Source organism: Bufo gargarizans, chromosome 3 (genome assembly GCF_014858855.1).
Source record: "Bufo gargarizans isolate SCDJY-AF-19 chromosome 3, ASM1485885v1, whole genome shotgun sequence".
Taxonomy (NCBI): domain Eukaryota; kingdom Metazoa; phylum Chordata; class Amphibia; order Anura; family Bufonidae; genus Bufo; species Bufo gargarizans.
Window position 1 is genome coordinate 293,030,616 of NC_058082.1, and position 16,372 is coordinate 293,046,987.

The 16,372-nt window shown below is 47.8% G+C and overlaps 1 protein-coding gene across 1 annotated transcript in view; it reads right to left on the reverse strand.

Moving 5' to 3' along the window:
* Positions 1-16,372, reverse strand: part of LOC122932160 (microtubule-actin cross-linking factor 1-like) — a 259,477-nt gene that overhangs the window by 82,908 nt on the left and 160,197 nt on the right. Inside the window, 4 exon segments of the mRNA XM_044286418.1 lie at positions 5,094-6,565; positions 6,651-7,146; positions 7,611-7,810; positions 8,058-8,187. Coding sequence (XP_044142353.1) covers positions 5,094-6,565; positions 6,651-7,146; positions 7,611-7,810; positions 8,058-8,187 — 2,298 coding nt within the window.

Below are 16,372 nucleotides of genomic sequence, written 5' to 3' on the forward strand. Positions count from 1 at the left end.
GCTCCAGGCTGTCACGGCTGAGCTCCTCCGTCCGTCTCTTGTTATAATACTGAGAAGACGGACTGGACATGGCAACACTGTGAGAGGAGAGCTGCTGAATAGGAAAGTAGCATTTGTGGGAGTTATTAGCAGGTAAAACTGAAAATGATCAAATTTTAAATCACAAAAGCACTTCTACAGTAGGGAGTACTATACCATTACGGAATAAAAATGAAAAGACAGTTACACTTTAAACGACTGCACGTACACAGTTTTTCTTGTATAAAGACACATTGCAAGTCCGTAACAGAAGATCAGACTCCTCCAGTACAGAGAAGGAATATCACTCCATCAGCTATATGGTGGTACAAGTCTATAACAATGGTCTAGGACTGACGGCTCCTCATTATATCCATCATTGTGTTAGATCATCCTCCCTAGATCTAATGTCCACGTGCAGCCAGGGAGAGCTCGAGGACAATTCAATCCCATTCACAAAGTAACAACCTCCTCTCTGTCTGAGAAACTAAAGCCGTGGCGAGACCCGATCATCAGTGAAACAGCCTGGGTATCTAGGAGACCCGCTGGCAGGGTATGAATCAGCAGGCAGTGCTTGCCCTAAATAGAGAGCCTGGAGTACACCCACACACTTGGAGATTATAGCCTGCAAATGTCCCTGACCTTGGGAAATAACTTTGCACTTGTACAGTAAATGAGATACAGAATGAAAGAGGGTTCATATAAATGAAGCCAGATGGATTTTTTAAAGGGACTGTCCAGGCATGTTCTCTCACCCGATACCTAATATTCTAATGAATGGGGACCATGCACTACACTCGTTGGGTGTTAGAAGACTGCCTCGGTAACTCTACCCTCAGACGTCTGATGTCAGATTGGGCCAGTAAAGAATAAAATGTGGCCAATAAAATTTCTGTGGATGAGAGTCAAGTGACTGCCTCGACATCCTCCTCAAACAGGCATGCCTGCTGCTGCCAAGCTCCTAGCCATGCATGACATCAACCACCCACATCTCTAACGTTAGGTGCCATAAGGCATTTCTTTCTTCCAGGGATTTATTTGTCTAGTGTAGGGTTGAAAACCTCATCTTAAGGCTCCATTCACACGTTCGGAATTGCGGACCCATTCATTTCTATGGGGCTGCACGATGTGCAGCCCGGCTCCGGAAATGCAGACCCGCACTTCCGGGTTCGCATTTCCGTTCCTGAAAAAAATAGAACATGTCTTATTCTTGTCCGCAATTGCGGACAGTAATAGGCATATTCTATTAGTGCCGGCGATGTGCGGTCCGCAAAATGCAGAACGCACATTACCGGTGTCTGTGTTTTGCAGATCCGTGGATCAACAAAACACGCTACGGACGTGTGAATGGAGCCTAAAGGAAAATATCCTCTGGTGTGAAACGGGGCTTGTGTATGCTAGATTTCTCAATATGTCTTTCTACAAAGATGGTATTGTTCTGGCTGTGCCCGGCTACAGGTGTAGGAGTCCTTGTGCTGTGCAGCTGTCCTCACGTGTGTCCGTAAATCCCTATATCCCGCAGGAAATCACATTTCTAGAGCATCTTTTCTGTGTTGCCATTTTCTCTTAATAAATTGAAATCACAAAGTTACAATGCCCCTTGCTAAGGGGGTGTGACCCTACACACGTTGTCCAAATACAGACCACAGCCTACGATCAGGGAAATGATAACACCCAGCTATCACATATTCATACATTTCCAGGAGGAATAAAAGAGGAACAGCACAACGCAGAGTGCTCCGGCACTGTTATTTCATGGGGCAAACATGAATTTGGTAATGGTCCTTTTACATGGACCGATAATCAGGCCTATCATCATGGATAAGCATTAAAAGAAACGCTTGCTTTAATAATTGGCCAGTGCTGCGTTTTTGGTGCAGCAAGAAAAATGTATGTTTTTTTTTTCAGCACTAAAAACACAGTACAGCTGCAATGTGTGGCAGCACCCCGAAATAGTTGGCAGTGATCACCCGATGAAGCAGGTGGAGTAGTTTTAACTGGTACGCCTTGTCATCAATTAGGAGCTTCCTCTGGCAGCACAAAGACCGGCGTAAAAAGCCACAAAGTCTTTTTAAATGACCCAAATGTTTCTGTGCAGCAGATCATGCGGTGTAAAGAGGGATCTGCTGCCCGGGCACAACGAATCTGTATGGTGACAAGTGCTCACTGTAACAACTGCTTGTCTCCATAGAGGGGACATGCAGCCCTCATCCCGAGAACGGCCTGAAACATCGGTATGTGTAAAAGGATCTTGAAACAGACAAGTCAAAAAGGCTGATTTGGACTGTTTAAAGGGAATGTGTTATCAGAAAGTGACCTATTGTGTAAATCACGTTTTTATGTTAAACATTTTTAAATAACTTTGGTGAGGATATCTTTAATTTTCCATATCCATGCTTAAATAAAATCCTGCAGTTTTCCCACCTAATAATAAGCACCACTTTTTGGTCTATACAGATGACTATACTGCAGATATCTGCTCATCTTTACAGGAAGGATTGAAATGCCACATCACCTTGATAACACAGGGTCCACCATTCACAATATGTGATATCACAGCTTTTCTACTCCCTCAAAACCTCTACACAGGTGACAAAGCATGCCTAGAGTCCCCCATGTCCATTGTCCTTTATCAAAACTGGTGTAAAGTAGATCTGGCTTAGTTGCCCATAACAACCAATCAGATTCCACCCTTCATTTTACAGAGCTCATTTGGAAAATGAAAGGTGGAATCTGAGTGGTTGCTATAGGCCACTAAGTCAGTTTTGCTTTACATCCATTTAGATAAATCTGCCCGTATAGCTCCATATAACCCAACATGTTGACGACATTCAGGCTTATTCATTCCATGGACTTGGTGGATACTTTCTAGGAAGATGCTTGTGGATATAAGTGAGATATATGACAGCCTGTCAGGGGACGCTAGGCCTTCCTCCAAATGACTGAGAGGTCACAACTTCCTGGCACCATGTAAACACGTATATCCATGGAGACCCCCCTAAACATCCATCAGTCTCCAGGCCTCCTCTCTGGCACTACTTGACTTGTAGCTGGTTATGTAAAATCACATTCTCTTCCTGCTATTGTCTCCACTTCCCATGAGCTCAGACATTTCCCTTGTAATGTCCAAACCCAGGCAGTAAACTGTTAATTGTACTTACTGGAAATGCATCCTCCTCCAGCTAGGCTACACTCACTATTGGCAGTATACTAAACGTGCAGGAATACAGGATTAACAGAAAAGACTATAAAAGTACGAGATTTCCAGTAAATACCTTCCCTTAGGGTACTTTCACACTAGCGTTAGTGTGATCCGGCAGGCAGTTCCGTCGTCGGAGCTGCCTGCCGGATCCGCCGATCAGTGTGACAACTGACAGCATTTGTAGACGGATCCAGAGCCGTCTACAAATGCACTGCAAGAACGGATCCGTCTCTCCGCTTGTCATGCGGATGGACAGGTCCGTCTTGCAGTCTTTTTCACAGTTTTCCCGGTCTGCGCATGACGGGTCCGTCCTCCAGTTGTTTTGCAATGCCGGATCCGGCACTAATACAAGTCAATAGGAATTAATGCGGGATCCGGCATTTGATCAGGCATTTTGGACGGACATAGTATCGCAGCATGCTGCGGTATTATGTCCGGCCAAAACGCCTGACAGTGACTGAACGGAAGGCATACTGATGCAAACTGAACGGATTTCTATCCATTCTGAATGCTTTGGGATATGCCTGATCAGCTCTTTTCCGGCATAGAGCCCTTTTGATGGAACTCTATGCCGGAAAAGAATAACGCTATCATGTCTATCATGTCCTTACTGTTCCTTAATAATAATTAGTAAGAATGCTTGGCTCGGCCTAGTGTGCATGTGCTCTCAATAGAAAGAGGGGAGTAAGCCTCTGCCAGACACCTGTGTCAGTGACTTATTTTCTATGAGAACAAAAGGATCGTGCATGCTGAAATCCAACCTGCCCAACCCCAATTCGCCCCTGAGATCATGATACTCCCATACACATAAGATGCTTAATGAGTTTGGCTGACATCTATCTAAACTGTAAGGTCATCAGAAACCAAGTATTCCTACTCAAAAAAGGACCTCAATGTACTCAAGGCTATGATCATGCACTGTGCCGCACCGATTTAACACACATAATGAGGGCAGTGCAAATACCCCTAGAGACATTTTATAATCCCTGGGTACCATAATCACATTATGTACTACATCAGACCTTTGTAAACTATATTACCATCAATGCTTGGAAACATTAAGCTATATTTTCAGAAAAATTCTTCAGGCCCCGCTTAGCAGAAATCAGCACTCGCTCTCTCTCTCTATATACACAGTTTATATATACATGAGCAGCACATTCCCTTTAGGCAAGTTCTTTATTCGTTAGAATACAGCCACCTATCTGAGTTAGTGACAAGCCTGCAGGCAACAGAACACAAGTGAATGATGGCATGCATAATGCCCATATTTTTACCTAATGATATAAAGTCCTAAAAAGGGCAATTTTATTATTACAGAACATAAAAGCAAATCTCACAGCAGGTTCAGAATGTAAATTATGACATATAGTTGAGATGTCCCAGGTTATGGGGTGCAGAATGGGTTGGATATACCCCACTGTCAGTAAAATCGAAGTGCCACCGAACACTCTTTAATATGATGCAAGTAAAATATCTTTTATTGTGACGTTTCGGTCCTATACTTGGACCTTGGTCACAGAGTCACCAGAGGAGGGCAGAAGGAAGAGGAGAGCCCCAGTAAACAGCAGTGTAGCGCTGTGGGGTTGGCATACCAGTGCAATATGTGCCACCCCAACAGTGCCACACCGTTGTTCACTGGGGCTCTCCTCTTCCTCTTGTGACTCTGTGACCAAGAATAGGACTGAAACGTCAGGATTGAAGATATTTTACTTGCATCATAATTAAGAGTGTGCAGTGGTACTTTGATTTTACTAGAGATGATCACAATACAGATTACTCTCATATAAGTAGAAGCAAGCACGTACCGTGCAGAGTCTTTAGTTAAAGGAACACGTTTAAGACAAAATCTGAAAAGTAATTGAATTTGTACCTTAAAATCTTTTAATTGCTGCTTAATAGCTTCCACTTCAGTCCCAACCACCTCCTGCAATGCACTGCTGCCCTCTGCCGTCAAAATCTGGTGCTTCAGCTCTTTTAGTTTCACGTTGAAGTCCTCAATTCTTCCCAGTGTGGCCTTCAATTGCTCCTGTCGATTTTTGCCCCTTTCAGTCAGTTTAATACACTGCTTATTCAACGTGCCAAGTTCTCGCATTAATGCAATAAGATCAGGTCCTCCCTCGTTCTCTAACATAACCCTGCATTTCTTTTCTGAGAACTCTACATCGGATTTTAGGGCTTGTACAGTTTCTAAAAACTTCTCGATGACTTCAGTTTGTGACCTCAGGCTGTCTACATCTCGCCCCACTGGGCCCATGTTATCAAGCTCATCATCTAGATCAGTCAGATTTGAGAATATTTCTCTAACATGAGCATGAAATTGACCAATTCCTTGAAGTTTTTGTTCCATATTTAAGCAACACTCATTCACCTCTTGTTTTATGGTCTCAAAGTCATGTTGTACATCTTCTGCCTGGCGCAGGAGACAAGAGACATCAGAACCTTTTGGTGCATCTTCAGTCAAACCTTGGATAATGTTTTTCAAGTACTGAACTTGTGTGTCCAAGTTCTGGAGCATTTCCTGCTGGGACTTCATGTTTTCTAAGTTCTTACTGCTACAAGCTTGAGAACCAAGTGCTGCATAGATCGCCAAGTGATGTTTTGCTCCTTCCAGCTTCTTATCAATATTTTTAAAACTATCATTAAGTTCTTTGAGCCTCAAGGACATCTCTTCAATAGACCCTGCCTTGTCGTGGAGCTGTTCCGTGACACTGTCCATCCTCTGATTCAGTTCGGCTTTCTCCTCTAAAATTTCTTGGTCATCAACTTCAGCAGCTTCAGTAAGGAGATCAGCTGTGGTGTTCATCATCTCCAACAGAGAATGTTTCTTGTCTATTTCACTTTGTAGAACCTTTGCTCTTATAAGCTGGGCATCAAGTTGCATGGGGTCAAGAGTGACCTGCATTTCTTTAAGTTGGTTCTCACAGTCATCTAAGCAAGGCACAAGATCTTCAACATGTCTTTTGTACTTCTGGGCTTTATGCAAACAATCTTTCATTTTGCCAAGTCTTTCTGATGTCTTCTTCCCTAACTCCTCCCAGTTTGATTTCAGACATCCTAACTGATTTTGAAGTGCAGTTTTTTCTTCGCCAGGCTGAGAGGACAGAAGCAAAGACTCACCCTCAGCAACGATCATTTCATAAGACCCACTATTCTGGTTCAATGTTTTCTGGAATTCCTCCTGGTCCTGATGTAGAGATTGTAACTTTTCCAGTTTGCATGATATTGGTTGACTTTGGGACTGCTGGGTCTGCTTTTCATCCAACCAGTTTCTCAACTCATCAAACATCTGCTGAAACTGCTGAGAACTAGCAAGAGCTGTCTGCAGCCGATTTACACGATCCGCTGCAAAATACAATACTTTGTTAATACATTAATTTTGACAAAAAATGTGCAACAATAAGACTAGATATTTGTGAATATGTTTTACCTGCCAAATCTTCCATCCCTTTAAGAGGAAGGGCGACAGTGTCAAGCCGCTTTTGAAGTTCATCTTTGAGGTATGGTTCTGCCACAAGTTCGGACAATTCACTGCATAAGACCTGAGCTTCTGTGACTTCCTGAGCAAGGGCCTCCAGTTCTGATCGAATTCCGCTAGTTTCTTGCAACTGTTGCTTTACTGCGTCAGGTTGACTGCTAACTGCTGGCTGTGCACCAAGCTTCTTGCCAGTCTGTTTCATCTTGTTTGTAAGACCTTGTAGGACCTCTTGGTAATGAGAACTCTTCACAGCAGCTTGGTCAATATGGTCAGCTCTGGAATTCAGACGGTTGGTTAACTCTGTCCACTTTTGACTGATTTCATGGAAATCATCTTCAACCTGGCTGGTGGATGGAGATTCATCTCCAGGTCCTGTTAGGATACCATAGGCTGCATGCTTTAGCTCTTCATACTGGGCTTTGCGAGCTTCAAATTCCTTTAACATAAACTGGAACAAAAATAACATAGCAGTGTTTGTATAAAGTGACAGATCAGAATACACAAAGTCAAGACACAACAGAGCAGAACGTGCATCAGAAGCCAGGATTCACAAGACGATAGCAAATGTGTTGTAATAAACCAACTCATTTATATGTCTATATGAACTCTGCCAAAATGTATACACTGCGACTGAACCTTTCATTTATTTCCATGACAAGGATGACGACAGAAAAAGGCCATGCGGTCCATCTAGTCTGCCCTTATATCATTTCCGATTTATTTTCCTCTTAGGATAGATATATGTTTATATAACTGAATGGAGCACTGTCACTGTGAATGAATTCAACAGTTATATCTAAAAAAGGGTAAAAAATCCTGCACTTCTAAACATTCCAAACGTGAAGCTCTTGATTCAGCTATACCATGAAATATCAAACACATCCTGTCAGAAACAGTTAATGCCCTCCTCACCTGAACCTGCTGTTTCTGTGCGCTCAACATATTGGGATCAATTGAAAGAGGCCCCAAAACACTCATCATCAGCTCCTTCTCTGTCAACCAAGGCCGTAGCTGGGAGCCCGCAGCTTGGAAGATAGCCAGTTGGTTGGCAGACTCCTCCAGTTTTTGCTGTCGCTCAGAGGTCACTTGATTTGCTCGATCCCACTGTTCATCTAAAAAAACAAAGAAATATGCTAGTATTTTCTGCACTAAAAAAAATTGTGTATTGCTGAATATTACCGTACTTGAAATTGAAGCATGCAGTGTGGATGACGCAGAGCTCTTATAATAGCTGATTATCCATTTGAAATTTTAGCTTTAATTGTTCTAATATATTACTAAAGAATAAACTCTTCCCAAGGGTGTAAAGATACAGAAATCAGATTTCTAGATTTTTTTTATGCTGTAACACATTCTTACTAAGGTTTTCCAGCATTTGCCTCCAGGTTTCGGCCTCAGGGGAGTTGGGATGCTTCTCCAGCAAATCTTTCAATTCAGCTTTCAACTTTTCCACTTTTTCAGAACTCTTCTCGAGTTCAGATATGAATTCCTAACAAGATGATATATAAAAAAAAAAAAAAAAAACTCATCAGCTAATTGACAGGATGCCAACAGATGTAGCTGTTACTGTAACTAGATCAATGTGCAGCTCAACTACACAGCTCTGGTGTCATTTATAGAATATCAAGTAAATGTTAGGCCAAAACCACTACGATCCCCACCAGTCACTGGAACAGAAGCCCTATGTTTTCCTTTTTCTATACATGAGCTGGTGGGCAGAAGAAGAATGGAGCGGAGGTCACCCATGCACGGGCACTTTCTACTCCTCTCTATGAAAGATACAGTAGCAGCCGAGTTACCACAAGAACACTACTTATGTCCCCACACACACATTTTTCAAACACCTACAATTCTCATGTGTGACTTATTATTATTAAGTTTTTCACTGACTTTGTGTTCAGTCAGAGTGGAGGTGACAAGTCTTCATACGTTCACTATGCACCAAAATGGCATCTACAAATGGTATTATTATATAATGGCCACAGAACAATGTAAGCAAATGGGAGAAATAAATCTGAAAGTGAGAGTGTTAGCATCTCTTATAATGGTGAAAGGTGTATACCGAGTGACACTAGTCATAACAGGCAAGACAGTACATAAAGTGAGAGGAAAAATACTACCTGTATCAAAACCCCAGAAAAATCTGCAAGAGTTACATATGGATTTGTTGTAGAATTTTACACTATACATTTTATTTGTATGAGATTTAGGCCTTGGCTAATTGAGCGACAGCTGTAGTCCACAAGATTCCATTCAACTGAATGCATTCATCTGGACTGCAGCTGTAGTTAAACAATTAAAATCAATCAGTTGCACTAGAAAAAGCCACAGTGCAGCCTCACCCTGTAGTAACATCTCATCTAATATGCTGCTAATGTAATAGGCAGAATATCCTCCCACAAAATCCAGATGAAAAAATCCACAGTGTATGCATCCCGTGTGAATATACCCTTAAAGGGTAACTGATATGTTTTCATAAAGAAAAAAAAAAGGAGATTTTTGTATAACTTACCAGTTAAATCTCTTTCTCGCTCTTCCTTGGGGGACACAGACCTTGGGTATAGCTCAGCTCCCTAGGAGGCGTGACACTAAGTAAAACTGTTAAGCCCCTCCTCCATCAGCTATACCCTCAGCCTGGAGATAGAGGCTACCAGTTGCGTGTCCAAGTAGTGAAAGGATAACAACCAATAACGGAAACAACCAGCCAGCAACCCAACGGGGCGCCAGACCATAACCCTGTAACCAAACACAGAAGGGTGGGTGCTGTGTCCCCCAAGGAAGAGCGAGAAAGAGATTTAACTGGTAAGTTATACAAAAATCTCCTTTTCTCGCCCATTTTCCTTGGGGGACACAGACCTTGGGACGTTCAAGAGCAGTCCAAGAAGGGAGGGACCACAAACCCAAGGCGGAACACCACCAGAGCATCAGGAAACCGCTGCCTGCAAAACCAGGCGGCCCAACGCAGCATCCGCTGATGCATGCGTATGCACCCTATAGAACTTTGTGAAAGTGTGCAGAGAGGACCAAGTGGCTGCTTTGCACAACTGTTCAGCCGAGGCCCGATGCCTCTGCGCCCAGGAAGCTCCGACTGCTCTGGTGGAATGAGCAGTGACGCCAAAAGGCGGAGGTCTGCCCTTGGCTCGATAAGCCTCAGACACCGCCAGTTTAATGAAACGGGCAATAGCCACCTTGGAGACCGCCAACCCTTTGCGCGAACCCTCCGGAACCACAAACAGGGAGTCCGTGCGCCGAAAGGACCCGGTGACCTCCAAGTAAATCCTCAACGCCCTGACCACATCCAGACGGTGCAGTTCCCGTTCTCTGGGGTGGGAAGGAGAGGGACAGAGCGACGGAAGGACGATGTCCTCATTGATGTGAAAGGCGGAGACCACCTTTGGCAGGAAAGTCGGGACAGGCCGAAGCACAACCTTATCCTGGTGGAAGATCAGGAAAGGTTCGGAGCAAGAAAGAGCCGCTAACTCCGACACCCGTCGGAGAGACGTGACGGCCACAAGAAAGAGGACCTTGCAGGACAGAAGGCGAAGGGAGACCTCCCGTAAAGGCTCGAAGGGGGCTGATTGGAGCGCCGAGAGCACCACATTCAGGTCCCAGGAAGGAACTGGAGGGCGGTACGGCGGAACAGAGTGAGCCACCCCTTGTAAAAAGGTCTTAATTGGCCCTAGAGGGGCCAGGGGACGCTGGAGAAGAATAGACAGCGCCGAAATCTGACCCTTCAGAGAACTGAGGCACAGCCCCAGGTCCAGACCCGACTGGAGGAAGGACAGGATTGTGGGAAGAGAAAACCGGAGAGGTGGGATGCTCCGGGACTCACAGAACCCCAGATAGGACCTCCAAACCCGATAGTAGATCCTAGAGGATACGGGCTACGAGCCCGGATCATGGTGCGGACTACGTCCGCGGAGAAACCCCGTCGCGTTAAGACGGCGGTCTCAATAGCCACGCCGTCAAACGTAGCGAGCCTAAATGCTCGTGGAAGATCGGTCCCTGAGAGAGAAGGTCTTCCCTGGAGGGCAGTGGCCACGGTGCGTCTGCCAACAGCAACATTAGGTCGGCGTACCAAGACCGGCGGGGCCAATCCGGGGCGATTAGAATCGCGGGGACGCCCTCTGCCGCGATCCTCCGAAGAACCCGTGGCAGGAGGGGAAAAGGAGGAAAGACGTACAGAAGGGAGAATTCGCGCCACGGAAGGACGAGCGCGTCGGCGCCGTATGCCTTCGGGTCCCGTGCCCTGGCCAGGTATGGTGGTTGAATTTGGAGGCCATGAGGTCCACGTCGGGGCGACCCCAGCGAAGACAAAGGGCTTCGAACACCTCTGGGTGCAGGGACCATTCTCCCGGGTCGATGGTGGACCGGCTGAGGAAATCCGCCGCCCAGTTGTCCACCCCCGGGATGTAAATCGCAGATAAGGCCGGCACGTGCGTCTCCGCCCAGAGGAGAATGAGGGTCACCTCTTGCATCGCTGCAGCGCTGCGAGTGCCTCCCTGATGGTTTATGTATGCCACAGCCGTGGCATTGTCCGATTGGATCCGAACAGGGTGGCCCTCAGCAGATTGGTCCAGTGTCTGAGGGACAGAAGAATCGCCCTCAGTTCCAGAATATTGATTGGAAGTCTGGACTCCGATAGAGACCAAACGCCCTGGACGGACCGGGGAGGGAAAAACCCCCCCCACCCCCGTAAGCTGGCATCTGTGGTAATCACCAGCCAGTTCAGTGGAAGGAAGGACTTCCCCCTTAGAGGGATATGCAACCACCAGCCGAGGGAAGCTCGAGCCAGGGGAGGCAGAAGAAAGGTCCTGTCCAGACTCCTCAGTGATTTGTCCCAGGCCGACAGAATTGCCCTCTGAAAGGTGCGGGATCGGAATTGTGCGAACGGCATCGCTTCGAAACAGGCAACCATCTTTCCCAACAACCGCATGCTGGATCTGAGGGAAGGGCGGTGATGACGGAGGAGACTGCGAACCGACCCGCGAAGGGCCAGACGCTTGTCCGACGGAAGGCGGACCTCCGCCAACTCTGTATCCAGGAGCATCCCCAGGAAGATCAGCCGTCTGGAGGGGGTAAGGGAAGATTTGGGGTGGTTGATAATCCAACCGAACCGCGTCAGGGTCTCCAGAGTGAGTTCCACACTGCGGGATGTCTGAGAGAAGGAGGGTGCCTTGACCAGGATGTCGTCCAAGTATGGGAGAAGAAAAACACTTCTTGAACGTAGAAGGGCCAAGACAGGGGCCAGGACCTTGGTGAACACTCGAGGAGCAGTCGCCAGACCAAAGGGAAGGGCGACGAATTGGAAGTGATCGTCCCCCACCGCAAAGCGCAGGAAGCGGTGATGACATGGAGCAACCGGAACGTGGAGGTATGCATCCTGAATGTCGATTGAGGCCATGAAATCCCCTCTTTCCAGGGAGGCCACTGCGGACCTGAGAGACTCCATCCGGAATCTCTGCAGTCGGAGAAAACGGTTCAGGCGTTTTAGGTCCAAGATCGGACGCACTGAGCCTTCCTTCTTGGGAACCACAAAGAGGTTCGAGTAGAACCCCCTGAACCTTTCCGTCGGAGGCACGGGGGCGACGACACCCTTGTCCATTAGAGAGTGAATGGCCGCGAAGAAGGCGGCCACTCGTACGGGATCTCGCGGAGGACGGGATCGGAAGAAACGGTCTGGCGGAATGGACGCAAATTCGATTTTGTATCCGCAAGATACAATCTCGAGCGCCCATGCGTCTGAGATGTGGGCCCGCCATACGTTCCTGAATAGGAGAAGGCGGCCCCCCACCCGGGTGGGTGGGGGCGCACCTTCAGGCAGAGGGCTGCTGGCCTGTGGGAGCCCGTGCAGGCTGGGACTTGCGCCAGGTAGGTTGCGTCCGAAAAAACGGCTTCTTGCGTCTATCCTGGGCTGGGCCAGAGGAAGAAGAACTGGCCGCGGGTCTAGACCCGGTGGGCTTGCGAAAGGACCGAAAACGGGACGAACCAGCGCGACCACGGGGGGCGCCCATTGGCCTGGACTGGGGGAGGTGAGTACTCTTCCCACCCGTGGCCTCTGATATAAGTTCGTCCAGACGGGTTCCGAACAGGCGGGAACCCGTGAATGGTAGGCCGGCCAAAGAGCGTTTGGAAGCGGCGTCCGCCGCCCAAACCTTCAGCCAGAGTTCCCTCCTGACAGAAACTGCCAGGGCAGAGGAACGGGCAATGAGGGCACCCGCATCAAGGGAGGCCTCACAGACGAATTTTCCGGCCTGAACAATTAGTTGGGCTAAGGAACGGAGGTCCTGAACAGGGACGTCCGACCCTAACTCCCGTTCCAGTTGCAAACCCCATTCAGAGACCGCTTTGCCAACCCAGGCGGAGGCAAAGACCGGTCTAAGGGCCGAACCAGAGGCAGTAAATATGGCCTTGGAGAGGGATTCCGTACGACGGTCCTCAACAGACTGGAGGGAAGATCCGTCCTGTACAGGAATAGTAGTGCTTTTGGACAGGCGAGCCACGGGAGGATCAACCTTAGGCGGGGATGTCCACGTGGTCACAGAATCCGCTGGAAAGGGATAACAAATGTCCAGCTTTTTGGGTGTAATAAAGCGGACGTTAGGCCGAGTCCAAGCCTTGGATACCACAGAAGAAAAATCAGCGTGTATGGGAAAAACCTTGGAGGCCTGTTTGGGGCGGAGAAAGGACACGCCGGCCTGTTCAGAGCTGGGGGGGGTCATCGTGTAGCTGAAAGGTATCACGGATGCTAGTGACAAGATGCCCCACCGCGGACGCCAATTTGGACGGAAGCTCTGAGTCCATGTCCACGTCCGAATCCGCCAGTTCTCCCTCAGAAAGCGTATCCCTTTGAGAGGATAGACTTGACTGAGCTCGCACGCATGGCGGAGAGAGCGAAGCATCTGGAGAAGATGTGCGCTCAACCCTTGAACGTTTCTGAGTATGCCGGGCCCTGGAAGATTCGCTGGGAGGCAGGGAACCAGTGGGGGCGGCAGAAACGGTAGTCCCAGCGGGTGCGACAGGGATTGTGGCAGCCTGCGGGAGAGGCGGTCTATCCACGAGACGGCCCACTACGTGTGTAAGGCTTTCCACCGCCTGAGACAGAGACCTAGCCCAGTCAGGGGGTTCAGAGGCACCGGGGGGCGCAGCGGGAAGCGGGCCCTGCACCGGGGCCTGACATGCAAGGCAATGCGGCTCAGATTGCCCACGCGGAAAAAGTTCCTTACAGGCGGTACAGGCATGGTACCAGGGTTTGGGGGCATCTGTGGGATCTGACATGCTGAAGTGTGGTTGTACTCTAATATAGAGACCACAAAGGGTTATAGCAGCTATGACCAGGAGGGTTAGGAGAGGGTTAACTGTCCTACCAGTGCCTCAGAAGAACGTCAGGAGATGGCCCAGATCAGCAGCAGCAGAGAAGCAGTGAACAGCAGTGAGCAGCAGAGAGCGCCCACAGAAGCCGAGCGATGTACACAGGAGGTTAGAGTCCCCCACCGTGTCCCAGCTTCCTGTCAGGAGTGAGGAAGCGCGGGAAACCTCAGCAGAAAGCGCGGGGAACAAGCTCCGCCCCCTCCAGCGCTTGAAATGTCTCCTGTGAAGGAGAACGTAGCTCCGCCCCCAAAATGACGCGCGGAAGCCCCGCCCCCTGCCGGGACCGCTAAGCCCCGCCCCCCGTTCTCGGCGGGAAGGGGGAGAGAGAGAAGAGAAAAATGGAGTCAGCCCCGATGAGGGGGGGGAGAGGGGGGGGGGGAGCGTGGGGGTGCTGAGGATGCTGCTGTGCTGCATTGTCCTGCAGATGAGCGCTCAGAATGAGCGACCACGGGTGCCCCCCTTACCCAGAGGGGTAGATGCTGCAGATAGGGACGGGGTATGGGCTGGAATAGCCATCTCACCGTGCGACGTCTTCACCCTCAGTCCTTTCCAGCAGGGTCGCCCCTTCAGCCACTGGCACCGCAGTGGCAGGAAGCTGGAAGAGGGGCTTGGCGTGCGGGCGACCCCCTAGCTGGCGGGATGTAGGGGAGCCATTGCTGCCCAGATCCTCCTATTGCTTCTGTGGGGGAGGCAGCAGTGCAGATAAGTTGGCACTGGCGCAGCTCAACCCCGGGAGAGCAGAGAGGTCAAATGCGTCTCTGGTATCCCTAGGAAAAAATAAAATAACAAAATTAGAAGAAAAAGTAAAAATAACAAGGAGAAAACAGCCCTGCAGTAGCAGGGAGTGTCTTGCCTCCTTGGACACTAAGCTAAAACTGGTAGCCTCTATCTCCAGGCTGAGGGTATAGCTGATGGAGGAGGGGCTTAACAGTTTTACTTAGTGTCACGCCTCCTAGGGAGCTGAGCTATACCCAAGGTCTGTGTCCCCCAAGGAAAATGGGCGAGAAAACAAATTTTAGCATATGTTACTGCTGCAGCAGCATTATGCAAAAAGCAATATTTAGTTTCTTCACATACCACTGTTTTCCTTTATTTCTTCCCTTAGTTATGGGTGTTTAAACATTTACAATATGAGGACCTTCTCAAGATGGCTCCTCTGCCAGTTCTCTGAGGCCAAAACTGCTTTCCCTCACTTCCCATACACACTTGCTGTAGCCAGCAGCTCCCTGCCAGCCAATCAGATTGGATTACTGAGAGACACGCCTCCTCACTCTAAAGCCTAATGCAGGCAAGCAGTGTGAAGGACCGCCCCTCCGTCTTCATAGCCAGAGACAGATGAGCCATAGCAACGGTCTTTTAAGGGAGCAGTGGAATGGGACAGAGGACATCATTGAAAGCTGTTATTATAAGGTCATTACAGATCTTTTGACAATCATTGAAAGACTAACTCAGGTATACATGCCTAGCTCTAATAAACTAGCAAATAACAAAAAATATGAAATATATAACAGAGAATGGTGTAACTAGCACATTTCTAAATCACTTCATTTTGAAAAAATATGTCTGCAACCTCTTGAAAAAAGATTTAAAGTCATGTCCACTAGGGGTCTTACTTCCACCTAACTTATAACAGACTCAGAAGACAGCTCATAGGAAGAGGGGGGCGTGTCAAAGCTAGCTGAGATCCTGAGCCCGATAAAAGAATTGCTTCTACAAAGCTTTTAAAAATTATAGGGGAGTCCTTTTTGTCTGTAAGTGTGATTTCCTCCTCCTTATCTGTCCTGAGCAGAAAACAAACATAGTGGGAAAGAAGGAAAAGAATGTCACATCAGTCCATTGCTGAAAATTTCACAGAAGCGAGACACCCACTGTTTGTGAGAGAAATGCATCTAGCTGTGCAGCTGAAACAGAGAATAATATGGCTGAAAAATAAATTAGGGAAGCCCGAAAAGAACTGGTCCTTCACAGTTATGATTGTACAAAGAAGCACGGCCATTATGCAAACTTTTTTTTTTTTTTAACTCAGATCCGCAACTTGCGGGAGATATATTAAAATGTGCAATTAGGGCATGTTCACATAACTGAAATGCGCATCGGAAAAGGAATTTTTGCTGTGGAACCCACGGCAGGAATGCTAGATCGATGCTCACATTTCTGCTATGGTAAGCAGTTCGCACTGCTGCGGAATTTGCCTGTGGATTAACCCCATTCAATGTGGATAATCCGTGTGTGTGCTGCGGAATTTGCCTGTGGATTAACCCCATTCAATGTGGATAATCCGTGTGTGGCTATACAATGCGGTT